Below are 18,650 nucleotides of genomic sequence, written 5' to 3' on the forward strand. Positions count from 1 at the left end.
GATTGCTTGTGGTCATAGCAACATAACAAGGACTAATTTATTTCCACTGGCTTTCTGGTGAAGCATTCTTGTTTTCTGGGCTAACTGAAAACTTCCTTTTTTTCTTCTGGCCACTGCTTCCTGTCTAGGAGGGTGCAAGATCTATTCAGGTTACTACATTTTAAATCAACATCAGTGGATGTTCAGGGTACTTGGATGGTGACCCTTAAGCAACATGCAATTTGGAGCTCGTACCATTCGAATTACCTCCAGCATATTCTCACTCTTGTCTTGTCATATTGTCATATTTGAATCAAAGCAGCACCCCCTCAGTATTGTTTTCTCAGGCACAGGTGTACCTCTTTAGCTTTAATTAGAACAAAGCACAGGTAACAGGCACAGACACAGTAGTTTTAGGAGAAAAATGATAGATTCTGTTCAAATGCACCCTTCATCAAAATAAACTTTAAAAAATATGTTATATGCTAGATTTCTTCTGTCTCTCTGAAATTTCCCTGATTACCATAATTAAGCATCATTAATGAGTTTTCTCATTGGGCCTATTTCAGAAATGAATTACTCCTTTGGATGTTGGATTGCCTACATGCTTAAAATGATACTAAATGCAAATCGAGTCCATTACAATGTGAAGCTGATCGCTGGGAGAGCTGTCATTTAGAGCTTCCATAAAAAGGTTCCAAAAATGAGTGAGACTACCATGCACTACTGGTTATGCCAAAAAAGTAATATATTACGCATTACTTTTTTTTTTTTTAAGTAATGCAGTATCTCATTGAATTACTTGACAAAGAAATCCCTTCGTTACAGTACTCATTGACAGTGTTGGCTGTAACACGTTGCAAAGTAAAGCGTTTACACATTTTCAATAACAGTAATTTACCGCATTACTGTACATTAAATTCAGTAATAAGATTACAGTTACAATTATATAGTTTCTTGCATTACAAATGTGCTTACTGGATTATTCACACAGTAATGTTATTTCAATAACGTGTTACTTTGTTACCATTACAAAGTATAACTGTGTTTACAGCCTGATACAAAAAGAGTTTTGAGGCCACTGGATATTTGGATATTTTACCCCTTTAAAACAAATGTACAATAAGATTTTCTTTTAATATTTCACATATTTTTGTTAAGTCATAAAGTTAGGGCTATGAAAATCTTCACCCTATTCTGACACATGGAGTTTTAGCCGACTGCTATATGCTAGGACTTGGCTCTGCAAATTAGCGTCACTAAACTAGACTTTCTGAGTAAGCAATAATTAACATAATTAATTAGTAATGCACACTCTGTGGCTGGTAAGCAAGCTTACTACCAAGTTAGAACTTAACCCTTTTGTTGTAATATAGCCCCTAAAAAGAAACATGGTAATGGCTAAAATGTTAATATTAAGATTTCAAAAAGTGAAGTTCAAAGTAAAATGGCTCTATGTAGCCTATGCTTACATCCAGATTTATTTTTTTTTACTTTTTAAATAAACTTTTAAAAAATGATTAAGGACGAATACCATGATGCTGACATTTAAAATAAACAAGTGGCTGTTTTGCAACTGCAGGCCAAGAGAAAGGTACTACATTTTTCAGGTTAGGGTTACTTTTTCTTTTTTTAAGTGAGAGCCGTTTTAGAAATGCTGATTACTCTGTGCCCTATTATTGTGCTGATATTTTTCAATATCTTGTAAAAGAAGTCTTTCAAGGATACAGCCACATAATACCAGCAAAGACCTGAGAATGCACTCGTATTCAGAGCAAATGCCTATTAAGAAGATCTCAGGATAAAGCACTGTCTGAGGACAACTTTGGCTCAAAGGGTTTCTGGCTTTAGTGTTGTATCAGGGATATTTCTTTTATACAACACATAGGATGCAAGGGAAATTAAAAGCATTACACTGGCAGCTTCTCTGCACTGGCTAGCTGTTAACTACAAGGTCCATTTATTTCTCTGTATAGGTATGCTTCGTTTAGCACTCGAGTACATTACAGAACATGTGTACTCCTGCTCTTCCCCTTAACGACTGCTTTTACACATTCCATGATTAAAGCTAACCACTGCAGCTCCATAGCTTTGCAACACCCCTCCTCTGACTATCAAATTGAGAAAATTTCAAGATCCACAAATTTTTTATTAATGCATACTTGATCCTACTGCTGTTTCTGTTTTATTTATTTCATGTTGTTGTTGTTGTTTTTATCATGTAATGTGCTATTTATTTTTACGATATCAGGTTTTTATATTCTTGTTTTTATTTCATCTCTTTATTATTACACATTTTTATATTGAGCTACTGATTTATGTTTTCATCTTTTATGTTACATGTTCTATTTATGGACAGATTTTTTAAATTAAGTATGCTAAAAACTCACTGGCACATTGCTAGTAACAAGTTTGACCCAATGGACATGTTGACCATTCAGAAATGCTCTTCTGCATACCTTGGTTGTAACACGTGAATATTTGAGGTACTGTTGTCTTCATATCTGCTTGAAAGCAGTCTCTCCATTCTCCTCAAACACTAACAAGGCACTTTCACCGAGAGAACTGTGTCTCACTATCTACTCTGTTGTCAGACGACCATTCTCTGTAAACCCCAGTGTTGGGACTAACGCGTTATTAAGTAACGCGTTACAGTAACTACGTTATTATTGTGGTAACGAGCACGGTAACTAGTTATTATGCCAAAACCAGGAACGCGTTAGTCGTTACTGGGATTTAGATAGGGTCGTTACTCGTTACTTCGTGTGGTGGCTATCGCGGAGTTTCCACAGATTCAGTAACATTAGCAAGTGGTGGAGGCCAGCGGGTGGATGAAGGAAAAGGGACGCAGAAGGAAAAGAGACCCGAGGCGGCCGCCGGTCCAAGTGTGAACTGAACTTCAGGTAAGAAGTTATGACCTGCAGTCTCTCTGGGTCAGATATAAACCAAGTTTAGGTGGAGTTTATTTTCGTTATTCTGACTTTTTCCGTACTGCGTGCTAGCTAGCATGACGGAGTTTCTATACAGCTGGTTGGGTGCTATGAAGTTAATGATGTTGAACTTTATTTTGTTCATAAGTTATTAGAGTTGCCAACCGTCCCGTCTGGTATTCAGAGAAAATATTACGCGTTTCTTATTGAGGTGAAAAGGAACAGTTTGTCCCGTAATTCAGCTACAATGAAAAAGGCACAAAGCTGGAGTTATTCTGTGTCTTTGCTGCACTGCTGCCTCTTCTTCTTTCATTCTCTCCCCTCCCTCTCCCGTTTCTACTTCAATCATGAAAACTGATCAATGATCAGCTGATCGTCTTTTCTCTCTTGTTTGTTTATCGCTCACTTTGCGCCGAAAGAGGAAACCAGCGGATGTCGTGCTAAACAACAGCAGCACGTTTAAGCTGATCAGCTGTTGTTAGAATTTATTTAATATTAATTTCTAGTATCAGCTGATGTTTGCTGGAGCCACAGCTGCAAAAAAGCTGCTGGTCATGATACGGTTTGGTTATCTGGTGAGAGGGAAACATGAAGATGAAACCAGGAGATGTCCTTACTGGATCATCAGAGCTGAACAGGTGATGGAGAAACAGGTTTACCTTTTAGGTGACATGAATGAGTTGAAGGGAAGTTATGAACTGTTTCTGAGAGACAAATAACATCAGGATCCTTTTTTAGGTAGCTGACAGCTGGTAACTGTGCAGGTGCGGATCTAGCAAAGTGTTGCCAGGGGGGCAGGTAGGGCATTAACAGGGAAAGGGGGGCACAAAGAAATACTTTTCTTTCTTATTCCCATTTAAAATATCTAGCTTTTAAAAAAAAATTATCTGAATCTTACAACAAACGATTGATAGATTGATGCATATATACCATCAAAACAGTGAACATCACTGTCACAACAGTGTTTATTTTCATTCAAAGGCTTTATGATTTTTCCTATAATGGTGGGCCGGTCTCTAGTCAAAATGCCCAGGACGATTTTTTTGTCCCAGTCCAGCCCTGTATGCAGCTCATCTGCAGTCTGGTGTTACCTACATCTTCCTATTCAGAAGGCAGAATTTCCGAGTTCTGAGTACAATCGAAAGCACCACGACTGCAGTTTTTGTGTTGGATGTAAAAGGCGCACATGACGCTGTGACGTAGGCTAGAATCATGGCAGCAGTCAATGACGGTCCAGGCGTGGGATTTCTCTCGTGGAAATATGCACATTATCTTTTTCTTTCTATTGGTAGGTGGCACAGTGCACATGTGGCAAGTAAGCAAACTAGAAGACTGGCAAAGTTATGGAAGCAACACATTAACAAGAGAATTCTGAGTAAAATCAAAGTTACTTTCCCTAGTAACTAGTTACTTTGAAAGTAACGAGTAACTTGAAGTAATTGAGTTACTTTTGAGAGAAGTAACTAGTAATGTAACTAAGTTACTATTTTAAAGTAACTTACCCAACACTGGTAAACCCTAGAGATGGTTGTGTGGGAAAACTCCAATAGAGCAGTCGTTTATGAAACACTTCGATCAATCAGTCTGGCACCAATGACAGCATTATATTCAAAGACACTTAAATCACCCTGTTCTGATGCTTGGAACTGAACTTCAACATGCCTACACACCACTGTTCACGTGCCATGTGACAGGCTGCTTAGATGTTTGCTAGAACAAGCAGTTGAACAGGTGTCCCCAAACAAGTGACCAGTGGGTGTATAATTAAATTCTGTTTTTTCCTGTCTTCATCCACTCACCACCAACCGGTCGCAGCATATGCCCAGCCCTCTCTGAGGTTGGATCTGCTGGAGGTTTCTTCCTGTTAAAAGGGAGTTTTTCCTTCCCACTGCTGCCAAAACTCTTGCTCATAGGGGTCATATGGTTACTGGGGTTTTCTCTGTTTTCAATGTATTATTGTAGGGTCATTACCGTACAATCTAAAGCACTTTGAGGCAACTGTTGTTGTGATTTGGTGCTGTATAAATACAATTTTTTTTAAAAAGTATCTGATGTGTTCAGGCTTAGCAACCAGTTAAAAAATTATACCACAATTAGGGACATCAAATTCATTTTCTCATACAGCTTATTTCCTCTTTCTAGCAGTATAAAGAATTTTAACTACACATTTCATTTTAACATAAGAAAAAGAACAAAAAACAAAAACAAAAACTGGGATGTATTTAACAGTACACTAAAAATACTGGGGTGACACACCAAAAACAGAATTTCTAGTTTTATTATGCTCTTGTTAGATTTAGGTTACTAGAAGAAAAAAAAAGAATTATGTGTGCCATTAATTTCAAATTAAAGTTGATATCATGTAAAATAGGCACATATGAAAAACAAATAATATTTATAATTTTGAAATCCATAATAATCTGTTTTAAAAAAAAATCATTGCTTTACTGATTCTTATGATTATTACATTATTACCAATTTACAACAATCTTGTCAGAGGGGGCCACTAGGGGGCAGCAAATCTGGGGGCGTGGCCAGTGCCACAATTTTTTTTCCCCAGACTTTACATTTAGGGTGTCTCATCTCTTCTTTCACCACAGAGATTTTTCTCACTCCTTTTTCTTCCTACTTTGGTTTGTATTGTAATTTAGTTTGTAACAAAAGCATTTTTTACAGTTTTTTTTGTTGACTTGTTTTAAGTAGTGTCACTTGATTGATGCATTTTGTACTCATGTCGCTGTGTAAGGAGCAGGAATCTGGGGGCAGGAAGACATCATGGGAAAATGAGCCCCTTCAGTGTTATCAAGAATCTCTGATTTAACTGCTGAATCACCCTGAAGGGGCTTCTGTTAGAATAATGATCAGTTTGCCATACATTAGCTTCTATTATGCTAATTACAACATGTAGGTGGGTGGATACTTGTAATGAACAGCGCTGTACAGTCCAGAACAAGATTCTCATGAGATGTTTAACACAAAGTTACAATTATTAAGATTTCACTTTATGTTTTTTGTTTCCTCTGATATACATTAAATGCATTCAGTGCATTTAAAACTCTTCTTCTATTGCATTTTTAAGTGCCAGTCCCATGCTTGATTATAATTACTTACAAGAAATTATTTATAACATCCATCTCAATAGAGTGATCGCTTTTCACAGAGTGAAAAGTAGAGCTGTCAGAGCGGACTTCCTCAGTTACCTCACGCTGTTCTGGCCCTTCATCAATGAAACCTATGGTATCAAAAGACGTCAGGTTTTATTGCTAAAAGATGTTCTCCAAAGTCCTGGTAACTAGGGTATGGTAGGCCCGAGACCCAAAATCACAACACAAAGAAAAAACAACAACAACAATTCAGAAGCCATTCTAGGATGTTTCTGTGGATTGTAGTGACTAAAGTCTCTGTGTGCCCCCACTTAGGATCAATATGAATTTGTTTTTCATTGTTGGCTTCAATCAATTGTATTGTTATGCGCGTCTGAATACAGTGAAACAATCCAAAGACTGAGCACCCAAGTAAGCCTGCTTGCCGCTGTGAACTTACTTTTCTTCTTTGCTTCCTCTTAGATTGTTGAACACCACCGGGGCTGCAGCTGAAAGAATAAGGCTCAGATTGCTCATGCACATCTAATCAATGTAGCCAGTTCATTTATTGGAATACACAATTGTAATTATAAGTCAGGACTTCACACATCTTAATGATAGAGCTGTGATACTGATTAGTTTGTTAACTGACACAGTCAGTGTTTTGGTCAGCTTTCCTTATATTTTATTTATAATTTATTTTTATTCTCTAATACTGTAGTTTTGTCTTTCAATAAAATATACTAATGCTACTAGTCCTGTCAGCATTTGCAAACACTTCCTCATTCATATAAATACACTCATAGATAGGGAAATGGTTGTTTTCCTCCAACTCAATCCGTTCAAAACTGTGTGCTCCGGACAGATTTGTATCCCAGATAGTGATCCCAGATAGTGAAAGCCCTTGGTCCTCTTTCTGTGTATGTTAAATCCTCTATCAGGAAAAACAACTCAAAACTCACCTTTTTAAAACTGTTTTTGGTTAAATTTCTGCCTGTTTTATATTGTCTGATAGCCACTGTTGATGGTGGCTATCAGACAATATAAAACAGGCAGAAATTTAACCAAAAACAGTTTTAAAAAGGTGAGTTGACAAAATCCTCCAAGTCAGGCTGATGTTGATATCAGCCTGACTGGTGATAATATGTAAGGTTAGAGAAGCAGGGTAAGGAAAAGATATCTGGAGTATGTTGAAGTCCTTTTGTAGCACAGGTCCCAGAATACAAGCCATTCATAAACGTTGGGTTACCGGGGTGCTGGAGCGTTGGGGTGCATCTTTACAGTTATAGGGTGTGAGCGAGGCAGGGTACACCCTCGCCAGGTGTCATTTCATTACAGAAACACAGGGATACAGCCAACCACCACACAGTCTCACATCCATATATACAACCAATTTAGAATCAACAACTGACCTGATATGAATGTCTTTGGATTGTGAAAAGATGCCAGAGGAAATCCATGGAATTAGCACACAGCAACATTGAAAGCACAACGTATACAAGGAAGAATTGTAAATGCTGGCCTTGCATTTCATGGGTGGAATTTGCATGTTGTTTATTTGGGTTATTCTGAATGGCTGTCTGCCTCTCTGTGGTAGCACAGCAACAGACTGGATAAGCCCCACCCCCAATCCCAATTGGATAAGTGGAAGAAAATGGATAAATGGACAACATTTAGAAACTTGGAGACTTAGATTCTACTAAAGTCAAAAGCCAAAAATGTCGTCTCTTAGTTTTAGTCAATTAAAATCTGCTGCACAAATAAATAGTCTGACACACATCAAAACGTACTTAATGGTCCTTCTCTCCAAACACTAATACCTGATTTAGACTTCTGCAAGAAATCTACAGCATAACCAGAAACTCATTTTAACCTTCCAGGCCACTCACTCATTGCAGGCTTGGTCGACCCAACATGTAGTTAGATTTTTCCGGAGGTGCACGTCAGGTTACATGAAAGGTTACGGCGTAAAGTTAAAAGTTACACTGTCAATTTCTTGCAGAAGCCTAAATCAGGCCTTAGTTTTAGGGGTTAGGGTTACTGGCCATCATCTAGGGTTGGAAATTACCAATAGCTATAAACTCTACAGGCAGCCCATCAGTTTAACGCTCTATATTGGAGCTATATTTAACTGCATTGTGCCTTTTAAAAAGGGAACTTCAGAGGGTTATATATTAAAAGAGTTCATCTGCTGAAATACAGGTTGGCTTTTACTGTGAAGAAGGCAGAGGAAAATAACATAGCTATAGATTATACAATGACACAAAAGGCTTACTGTAGACTAACCTCTTTGTCAAAACAGTGGACATGTGTTTGGCTGAGCCGTAATATGTTGCATTAGGTGCTTCTCTGTACTGTTCATGACAAATTAGGCGCTCTTGTTTCCTCCCCATTTCAGTTGCATTAACACACCAAGCAGAAGTGTTAGCAAATCAACCGGGACAAGAAGTGTCAAACACTGGCCCTAGCTGGCATTTGGTTTGGTCACAGTTTGGTAACCTTAGTAATAGTTCCAAAGACTATCTTTCAAAATGACTGTGCGAGTCCTGCCGGCTCCTTGGAGTACAAAGTAGAAAATCAACTTAATGAACTGTGAGTTCAGCAACACCATTTTGCATCCCAAATTGAATTTATCCGCTTTCACTTTTAGAGAAAACCTAAACATCCTCTGCTGTGGGAGTCCACAGTGAAAGTGTAATAGGTAGACTTAAAACAACTTTGTACAGTGCACTCTTTTAAAATGTAGTCCATTGGGCTTGAATACAAAAAGGCTGCATCTGTTTTATAATTGGGAATATTTTACACAGCCAGTCAACTGCTCCAGCTAAGCATATTGTGACTGAGCAGGTTCAGATGAAGTACTTTCATCATTTAGTCTGTTTGTAAACCAATACATTTTTTATATTGGAAGACAGAAATTAAAGGAGAAAAATATGCATATCTGACTCTATTGACAGCGGCAGAACAGACCCTTTGGATTCAAAATAATAGGAGGTTGCTTCAATTTAGTCTGCTGCACTCCACTGAAGGCCAAATAACAGACTGCTTATGCGTTTAGTTGTCTGAAAAGTAGCTATTTTCTCATTACTGCTCATCAACCTTTCAGCTTCAGCTCTTCATATGTTTTATTGAATCTGATCAGACCCTCCATTATGAAAAAGCCATTGATCCATGTCCTGGTCTTTCTCCAAACCCATTTTTTCCCCCTCACAGTTGAACTTTGTTCTTGTGATTTTCATGCCAGTGGAAAAGATGCAGTAACTAAATGAAGAAAACTGGAATAAAATGAGGCTCATCTCTACTGAGACCCAAACTGCTGTCTAATTGAATAGCAGAATGCTTTCATAGCAGCAATTTTAAACTCACCAACTTGATGAATTCAAGCTTATTCATAGGACATAGGGAAACAAAAAGAGTGTCCACACCTGTCTTTCTTGGCTTCTGCCACAACACAAACAGCTGTGATGGGCCACGTGGCCTCCAAATACAGCATGAGGAATGACAGCTTTCGTGTCTGATGATGCTAATATCGGGCAGTGGACAAATGTGTTTGTGTGCAGATGGGGCAGGCGATGGAGATAAAGCCATAACTCACCATATCAATGGATGACACAGGGCCAATGCTGTTGATATAGATGCCCACATCTATGACTGTTGGTTTCTCTGCAAAAGCCAGAAGGAATAAAAGTGAGCACATATTATTATTATCATCATCATCATCATCATCATCATCATCATTATTTATAAAGCACTTTAAAACAACCACAGCTGACACAAAGTGCTGTACATTGGAACTGTAAAATAAAATTACATGAGATATAAATAAAACACAAATAAAAGAAGAGTGAAATCGTTAATTAAATAACTACTTCAATTAAAAGAGAAAACTAAGTCTCACTGAGGTTAAAAGCCAAGGAATAAAAGTGGGTTTTAAGACGTGATTTAAAAGTGGACAGTGAAGGGGCCTCTCTAACATGCATGGGCAAATTATTCCATAATTTTGGAGCCACAATAGAGAAGGCCCTGTCCCCTCTGAGCTTCCTCCTGGATCTCGGTACCTCCAGGAACAGCTGGTCAGCTGACCTGAGAGACCGACGGGGTATGTGGGGATGAAGAAGCTCAGAGAGGTAAGGCGGGGCAAGACTGTGAAGGCATTTAAAAACAAACATAAGAATTTTAAAATTAACTCTAAAAGACACAGGCAGCCAGTGCAGAGAGGCTAGCACGGGGGTTATATGCTCTCTTTTTCGAGTTCCTGTTAGGAGTCGTGCAGCCGCATTTTGAACCAGCTGCAGACGTGAGAGCAATGACTGACTGACCCCCACATGAAGTGAGTTACAGTAGTCCAGGCGGGAAGAAATAAAAGCATGGATCACTGTTTCAAGGTGCTGCCTCGAAAGAAAAGATTTTACTCTTGCCAGTCGCCTTAAATGATAAAAACTGGACTTCACCACTGCTCTGATTTGGTTGTCCAATTTAAAATCAGTGTCCAACTTAAAACCAAGGTCAGTAACAACAGATTTAAAATAGACTTCCAGGGATCCTAAAACAACAGAGGAGGACTCACAGGGACCACTGGGTCCAAACACCAACACTTCTGTTTTCTTTTCATTAAAATTTAAAAAGTTTAGAGCCAACCAAGCTTTAATGTCATCTAGACATGTCAAGAGAGGTTTTATGGAGATGCCATCCTTGTGTTTTAGTGGCAAATAAAGTTGGCAGTCATCGGCATAACAATGAAATGAGATCCCATGCCTTCTAAGGATAGAACCCAGAGGCAATAGATACAGTGAAAAGAGCAGTGGCCCTAAAATTGAGCCCTGTGGGACGCCGCATGACAGAGGAGCAGAAGATGATTTGTAACCGAGAAGGCTGACAGAGAAAGTTCTATCTGACAAATAAGACCTAAACCAATTAAGTGCAGTGCCACCAATACCCACTACATCATGTAATTGAGAAATTAGAATATTGTGGTCTATGGTGTCAAAGGCAGCAGTTAGGTCAAGCAAGACAAGAACAACATGGTTACCACAATCACATGCCAGAAGGATGTCATTAAAAACCCTTAATAATGCAGATTCTGTGCTGTGAAGGGTTTTAAAACCTGATTGAAAAACCTCAAAGATTCCATTTTCATCTAGAAAATCTTTCAGTTGATTAAAAACAATTTTCTCTAAAACCTTGGAGACTAAAGGCAGCTTGGAAATAGGCCTATAGTTCGCTAAAACTGTGTGATCAAGGCCAGGTTTCTTAAGCAGTGGCTGTACTACTGCATGTTTGAAATTTGCAGGAACCATACCAGAAGACAGACTGCTGTTAATAATGTCAAGGACATACTGTTGTATACTAGGAAAAATTTCTTTAAAGAATTGTGGAGGGACAGGATCCCTCCACATATTGTACATGAATGTATCATTTGTCAAGTTTTTTCATCCTGAAGTGTAAACCTGCAACATAATCAGACCCCAGAATCAAATATATAGTCAAGTTGCAAACAAACATCATCATTCACTTCATCGTTCACCTAGAAGAGAAAGACTAACACCCTTAAAGTCAGAACAGCTCCACAGTGTTTCCTGGAGCAGCTCTGGTTACCATGGCAATTAATAGCATTTCCAGGCGGTACATAGGATCTTGGGTTATTTTGCTTGGCAACAACATTTGAAACGATTGCACAAAGCAAAAACTGGCTGCGTGTGTGTGTGTGTTTGGTGGTTGTAGAAATGGTTTATATGAGGTTTAGGTGAGATTCAGAGGTTTCTATGGATACGACTTCAAGTTACAGCCTATTACGGAATCTCGCCCCTTGTGCCCCCCGATACCGGGGTCGCTGGGGCTCAAATCTCCAAAACAGTTAGCAGTCAAGGCGCTTTACATTCTATGGTAAACTCTACAATAATAGAGGAAAAACCCCAACAATGAGGAAGTGCTTGGCAACAGTGAGAAGGAAAAGCTCCCTTTTAACCTCAAGAAACATCTGGCAGAACCAGGCTCAGGGAGGGGCAGCCATCTGCCGTGACCGGTTGGAGTGATGGGGGTAAGACAGGACAAAAGATGCATTGTAGAATGATTTAAAAAAAAAAAAACAGAAGACAATCTCTGATTGTTTGACAGCAGAGCCATTGCGATGACTAATGGTAGACCAGGACTGCCTCATCTGACCCAGAAGTGTCTTGAGGATACTCCAAGAGAAACTGTAAAGGATTGCTGGGGAATAGGATGTTTCTTCAACCAGGATGCAACTTTGAATAAGCAGAAGTAAAATACATGGATGGATGGTTCATGTTAGTGAACAAATGTTAAATTAAAAATTAATCTTGTGTTTCATTCAATATTCTCTATGGATTTTCGTCTTAACTCCATACGTGGTGACCTGGTTTCAACATAAAGTGAATTTAAAAAAAAAATCTTTTCCATGGGGCTTCCACTGCTATCCGCTTGTTCTAACTTGATATAACTGGGAATTTATGGGCCCAAATGCTGCTTCTATTCTCATGAACAAAGAAGGACCAAAGCACCAGTGGGAGCTAAAAGTAGTCCACATTCTTTCAGCTCCAATGAAGTGATCAGTGTTGTTTTCTCAGCTTTGCAGCATTCAGGATTCCATTAAACAGGCCATTTATGACGTTGAGACAAGCTGAAATTTTGAAGGAAAATAACACTATGATATGTGTTCAAAACAAAAATAAAGCATTCATATAACTTTGGATGTGAAATTATTTTAGGGTTAACATTTACTGATTTGCCAGTTAGCTAAGTTGTATAGTCTGACGTATAGTCTGACAAAATGACCCAATGTTTTAGTTTAGACTAGTTATATAGAAATTAGGGATGTATATATTCAAATAGTCTAGAGTTATAGAGCTATTTTTTGTCTAAAAAATATTTACTTCCCCTTGTTTTTCCTGGTCCTTGCAGGATACAATGCAGCACCTCAGCTAATGGCCAACAAAAATTAAACAGCATGATACTAACAGTCTGTCTCTCTGTGTCAGCCCTGTGTTAGATTCGCGACCTTACCAGGTTGTACCCCGCCTTTTGCCCTATGGAAGCTAGGTTAGGGTCCAGCACACCTGTGATCCTTCTAAAGATAAGCAGAAGGGAATGGATGGATGACACTAACAACGAGATAAAGTCTGTCCAATACAGTGAGATCATAAAAAAGAGTATTAAGAGTATTAGAAGTACCAGCTCTCAATGAAAACTGAGTAGTATTTTTTTGCCTGTAATGCACAAGGATAATAGAAGTGGCTCCTGCAGTATAAATGTGAAAATTTCTCTCTGGGTGCACGGGCTTCCTCCCACAGTCCAAAGATATGCTTGTTAGGTTAAGTGGTAATTCTAAATTGGCCAAAGGTGTGAATGATTTTCTTTATCTCTTTTTTAGGCCTGTGACCACTGGCAGCCTGTTGAGAGTGTACCCTGCCTGTTGACCATTGTCCCCTGAGATAGACTCCAGCCCCCACTGACCCTGAAGTGGATAAGTGTTTAAAGACATTAAGAGACATTAATGAATGGATGGACGTCTCATGTGGTACTTAGACTCTGAGTGAGTAGAATAATTTTTTAAGTAAAGTATCTCAGCTGTTACATGGCTTGCTGATTTGCTTCAGATTTTAAGATCCTACTCCGGACAAACTATGCTACTTTGGAAAACCTCTACCTTGTCACTTATTGGCATCAACAGCTCAAATTTCCAGTTTGTACAATACTTTGATTTCCCATGTGTGCTTTGAAAAATGCCCGAATGCTAATTAGCAAAATCTTGAGTAACCCTAGAGCATTATTAAGGGTTTCATTCAATTATGAGTGAGGTTGAAATGCTGAGTTAATTAAAAAGTTTTATTAAGTAAAATTATTTTGATGAGATATAATCTATATACTTCACAAACCTGATGATCTGTGAAATATATAGAGTGGGAGCCCCAAGAGAGAAACGTGTTTGCCTTCTTTTGTTGGATTTTGCTGAGGAAGCTATGGAAACAAACTTTCAGGCAACCGTTGTTTAGTTGGAGGAGAGTTTTCTAATTGCTGGGACTCTTCTGGGTGAGTTAACTTCTCAACATTCTTGTTCAGAAACAAGCTAAGCCATCAACAATGATGTGCTAATGGCTATAGCAGCTATTGCTGTTGCTAGTATGTATGAAGAAAAGATAAGAAAGAACGTATGTATGAATGTCTAAGCAGCAGATTCTTTTTTAATGTTACTCTAATAAGTTTTGAACATTTTTTTGATGAATGACTCATTGATGACCCGGTCCAAAGATGGCAAGCCACCCCTCCAGGATTTGTTAACATGTATGATCTCAAAATAAATTGAAATTCTTTGGATGGACTTTGAAATGTACAAATTCTACTTAAGTGGTCGGACAGAACTGCATTTCATTGTTCCTCTGCACATCCTGCAAGGAGAGACTTTACTGCTGGACTCACTCAAATAAGAGGTGTCAGCGGACACTAGAGACACTGAGTCAAATCCCCCAGAGGTATGTTTTGTTTATTGTTTTCCATTATTTGGGCCCATTTTTCCTTTTATGTAATGCTATTGTTTTTTTTTATTGTATATGTAAGTTATTATTCATATTATCCAAATGAATAAAAGTTCCTCAAACTCATTCATCCACTTTGCTCCAGCAGTCGAACCTTAGCAATTGGTACTCATGTAATTATTAAAATCTGTATCCCAACTATTGACAAGGGTGTTACACTTGGCTTGCTAATGTGCTTCAACAGTGAGTAGAAATTAGCACGTTAGCATTCCAGCATGAACCTTTAGCTTTCGAATCTGTAGAATCTTAGTCAATGCCAAATAAAAAATTACTTAAATGATCCCTTGACCAAATGACTGACGATAATTAAATTGCTAAATACTGGTTTGAACAAGAATTGATTTTTTAATTTTTGAAGTACTGTGATGATTGCATTCATCACATTCAGCTCTTTGCCAATAGAGCCTCTTCTGCTAATGCTGGCTATAAAGAGATCGCTTCTGTTATTTCTGTTTAAGGGACAGGAAACAAAATCTGTTCATTTCACTCGTCGTCATCTGAAATGTTTTTTCTTTAAGACAAACTTGTAAAAATGTCAGCACACCCTTTAATGTGTCTAAAAATAAAAAAAGATTAATCTCTTTCATGGCTTAATTCAATCCACTCAAAGAAGCTTGTACATGTTTCCCATGCTTCTCTCTGCCAAACTGTAGCAATTCACTTGTGTGCTGGCGTATAGACGGGACACACAAACTTCACACTTCACTGCATCGCACAAAAAAATAATGTTCTACCTTTTGAGGGCCACTGAATGCAACAACTGCACAGCCTCTTTTAGACAATAGTGTGAGTGCCGTTTGAGCTGTTTTGGTTACAGCACATATTGCAAGGTTAAGCACAGAGTACGTGTGAGAGCTCTTGTACCTCTAGCCCTGTGAGATGGTGTAATAGTGGGTTTGAGTTTTGTTTTTTTTGCAGGATTGTGACCAGCATGTTATAAGGATTTGGAACCTGCCGCTGTTTTTATTGTATTTTGAGGTATTAACAAAGATAGATAGATAGATAGATAGATAGATAGATAGATAGATATATGTAGGCACCAGTGTTGGTCAAGTTACTTGAAAAAAGTAATCAGTAACTAATTACCAATTACTTCCCCAAAAAAGTAATCCTGTTACTTTACTGATTACTTATTTTCAAAAGTAATTAATTACTTAGTAGGGGTGCAACGATACACAAAATTCACGGTTCGGTTCGGTTCGATACTTTGGTGTCACGGTTTGATATTTTTTCGATACAAAAAAAATGTTCATGCCTTTTTAATTTGTCATTTATTAAAATTATAAATATATATTTTAACTCAAAAGTACAGTTTTTAAATTTAACCCTAACCCTTGTGCGCGTTTTTTATTTTGACAGCGAATGCGCACCTGCGGACCACTTATGTGCAGCCCTGGTTATTTAGCTCGTCATATCGCAGCCACAGAAATTCTTTTGTCCATGAAACCATAAAGCTGCACTTTCTTTTTGCCTTATAGTCTGATTTGTCATAACTTCTCCGTTTTGTGGTAAGCTTTTCTTTGGCTGTCACTTCTTCACCCTGACCTGTCTTATTTGGCTCAGCAGAACTAAAATATATGCACTCACATAAGCTCAGCGATTCTCTGCACGATCAACCTCTCACATGTTTAAGCTGCGGGAGATTTCACTTGTCATGTTTGCATAGTAAGCTAACAATTAATAAGACGATGTCAGAGGAATTGGTGCACAAATTATCATCACTCACAGATCAGTGCTGTCGCTCTCTATACACAGTTCGCGTGATTGCAAAGTGAAAGCAAAAAACAAGCGCAAATTCAAACGCAATTGCAATATGTCACATATTGACAGTGGCTCACCGATGCCAATGACATAATTACCCAGCTACATTTCTGAAAGAATGCAAAAGCATTGACATATATTTTTCCTTCCTACAATAGCCCGACGGGCAGGGAAGAGATAGATTTTGGTAAACCGACTGAAAAAATCGCTAGCCCCGGGACGTCGGGCTAGCGATATTGCAAGCCCTGTATCTGATTGAGGAATCACTCATCTTTGTAAAAGAGAGTTTATTACAGAGAAATGTCTCTTTCCAAAATAAAAGCTATACTATCCGCTTCTTCTGGGCTATATTCTCAGCAGCATATTAAACATATAAGGAGAATCATGTGCTAACAGCTGTCTAAATGACTCGGCTAAAGTTAGTAGCATGCTTGTTGTTTTTGTCTTTGCACTAGGATGATGTCGGCGTAAATGTGCAGTCATATTCGTTGTGTTCCCACTAGTGCTTTCAGGTTAATCTCGTTGAAATGACCTTAACGCCACAACACGGCAAATCTCCGTTAACGAGCTACCGCCGATCGCCCCGTGCATGGGGCTAGACGGCCAACACGTTAACGAGCTAACTGCGCTAACACACTAGTTCCCACCCATGTAATTAAGCATTGCGTGGCACATCCAACATACTGTTTTACTTTAGTCCATGACTCACTTACCTTCAGGGTCATATGTCACATGAAAACCAAAATAATTCCAAATGCCAGATATGAATGAGGGTGGGGGAGGTTCAATTTGCCATGTAAGGAGAGCTTAACTTCTGTCTCGCTAGCTTGCCCTGCGCTCTTCCTTCTGACGATGCTGTCTGTGTTGAGCACTCAGTGAATCTGCGTTCGACTACTCCGCCTAGGCTGCACTGTCGAGCCTAGGCGGAGTAGTCGAACGCAGATTCACTGAGCGCTCAACACAGACAGCATCGTCAGAAGGAAAGTTGATAAAATAAATTACAAATGTTGTATTGTTCGATACATATGCGTACCGAACCGAAAGCACTGTATCGAACGGTTCAATGTCGATACGAATATCGTTGCACCCCTATTACTTAGTTACTTAGTTACTTTTTAAAAACATGATTTACAACCTGAATAGGTGATAAAGCGATAGATCTTTCAGCCCAATTCTACTTTTTCTGCATAATCCATCATACAAAATGTAATCAAATGGAAAAGTCTCTTTTTAAAACTTATTTTATTAGTTTTAACCTTTTAACTTTATGCATCAAGCAAAAATGTAATTATATGCAACATTCTCTGACTTGAAGAAATTTGTTTAACATTTAAACCTATTTTTTGCACATTCCAGCACATAAAATATTTGGGGTTTTTTGTGTTTACACTCACTCTTTCAAATTCAGAAAATAAATAACATCAAAGACTAGCGGTCCTGTTGCTCTATTTTCACCTGTAAAGCAGGAGTGGGGTAGGCGGAGGTTTACCCTGGTGCAGGTGTGCCGCAGCGGTCAGTGGAAGAATCCGCAAGTTTCTCTGTGAGTTTCCCATTACGTGGTAGCGCACTCGGTGCTTGCTTGGAAGTTTAGGGGGGGTTTTTTGCTGTAAAAAGAAGTTTTCTTCCCACACACAACGGACACTAATGTTTTTGTCACTTTTTATGGAATCAAAGTCAAAGTAAGGTCAGTACTTCCACGCTTTAAACGCTGCACGCTCATACTCTCTCCCGCACGGATATATGATCCATTGTTGATCTGCACACAGCTGTTTTCACAAACGTCACACTCGCTTACGTCACTGTCATGAGACATTCTCGCAAAAAAATCACAGTTTTAGTAACGCAGCGTTCCTACGGGAAAGTAACGGTAATCGAATTACCGTTTTTGCAATAGTAATCCCTTACTTTACTCATTACCTGAAAAAAGTAATCCAGCCCCTGAAAAGGATAAGCAGAAGCGAATCGATGGATGGATGGAGAGATATATATATATATATCCATAGGTCCCTCATCCTATTCATGTAACCCACCAGGGTTTGATCTGTGGAGGATTCATATTGTACATACTGTCTGTATATATAGAAGAGCTCACTGGATATTTTCTCCTTTGTTGGTCCATTAACTGTAAATCCTAGAGAGGCTATTCAGGAAAATACCAATCAGCTGTCTGAACCATGCCACATAAGTCACTTAAATCATATTACTTCCTCAGTCTGATGCTCGATTTGAACTTGAGCAGATGAACGTGTCTTCATGCCTAAATGTGCTGAGTTGCTGCCACGTAATTGGCTGAGAAATACCAAGGGCTCAGAGACGAGCTCGAGAAAATGTGGAGGGTGAAGGTAACA

At 38.7% G+C, this 18,650-nt stretch overlaps 1 protein-coding gene across 2 annotated transcripts in view; it reads right to left on the bottom strand.

Annotated features, from left to right (window-relative positions):
* LOC120746324 (gamma-aminobutyric acid receptor subunit gamma-3-like) overlaps positions 1-18,650 on the bottom strand; it is a 169,071-nt gene that overhangs the window by 103,263 nt on the left and 47,158 nt on the right. For both annotated transcript variants that reach the window (XM_040051772.1, XM_040051773.1), the window contains exon 3: positions 9,588-9,655. In XM_040051772.1, coding sequence (XP_039907706.1) covers positions 9,588-9,655 — 68 coding nt within the window. The remainder of the gene's footprint in view (positions 1-9,587; positions 9,656-18,650) is intronic.

The sequence above is a fragment of the Simochromis diagramma genome, unplaced genomic scaffold (genome assembly GCF_900408965.1).
Source record: "Simochromis diagramma unplaced genomic scaffold, fSimDia1.1 OVJJ01000107.1, whole genome shotgun sequence".
Taxonomy (NCBI): domain Eukaryota; kingdom Metazoa; phylum Chordata; class Actinopteri; order Cichliformes; family Cichlidae; genus Simochromis; species Simochromis diagramma.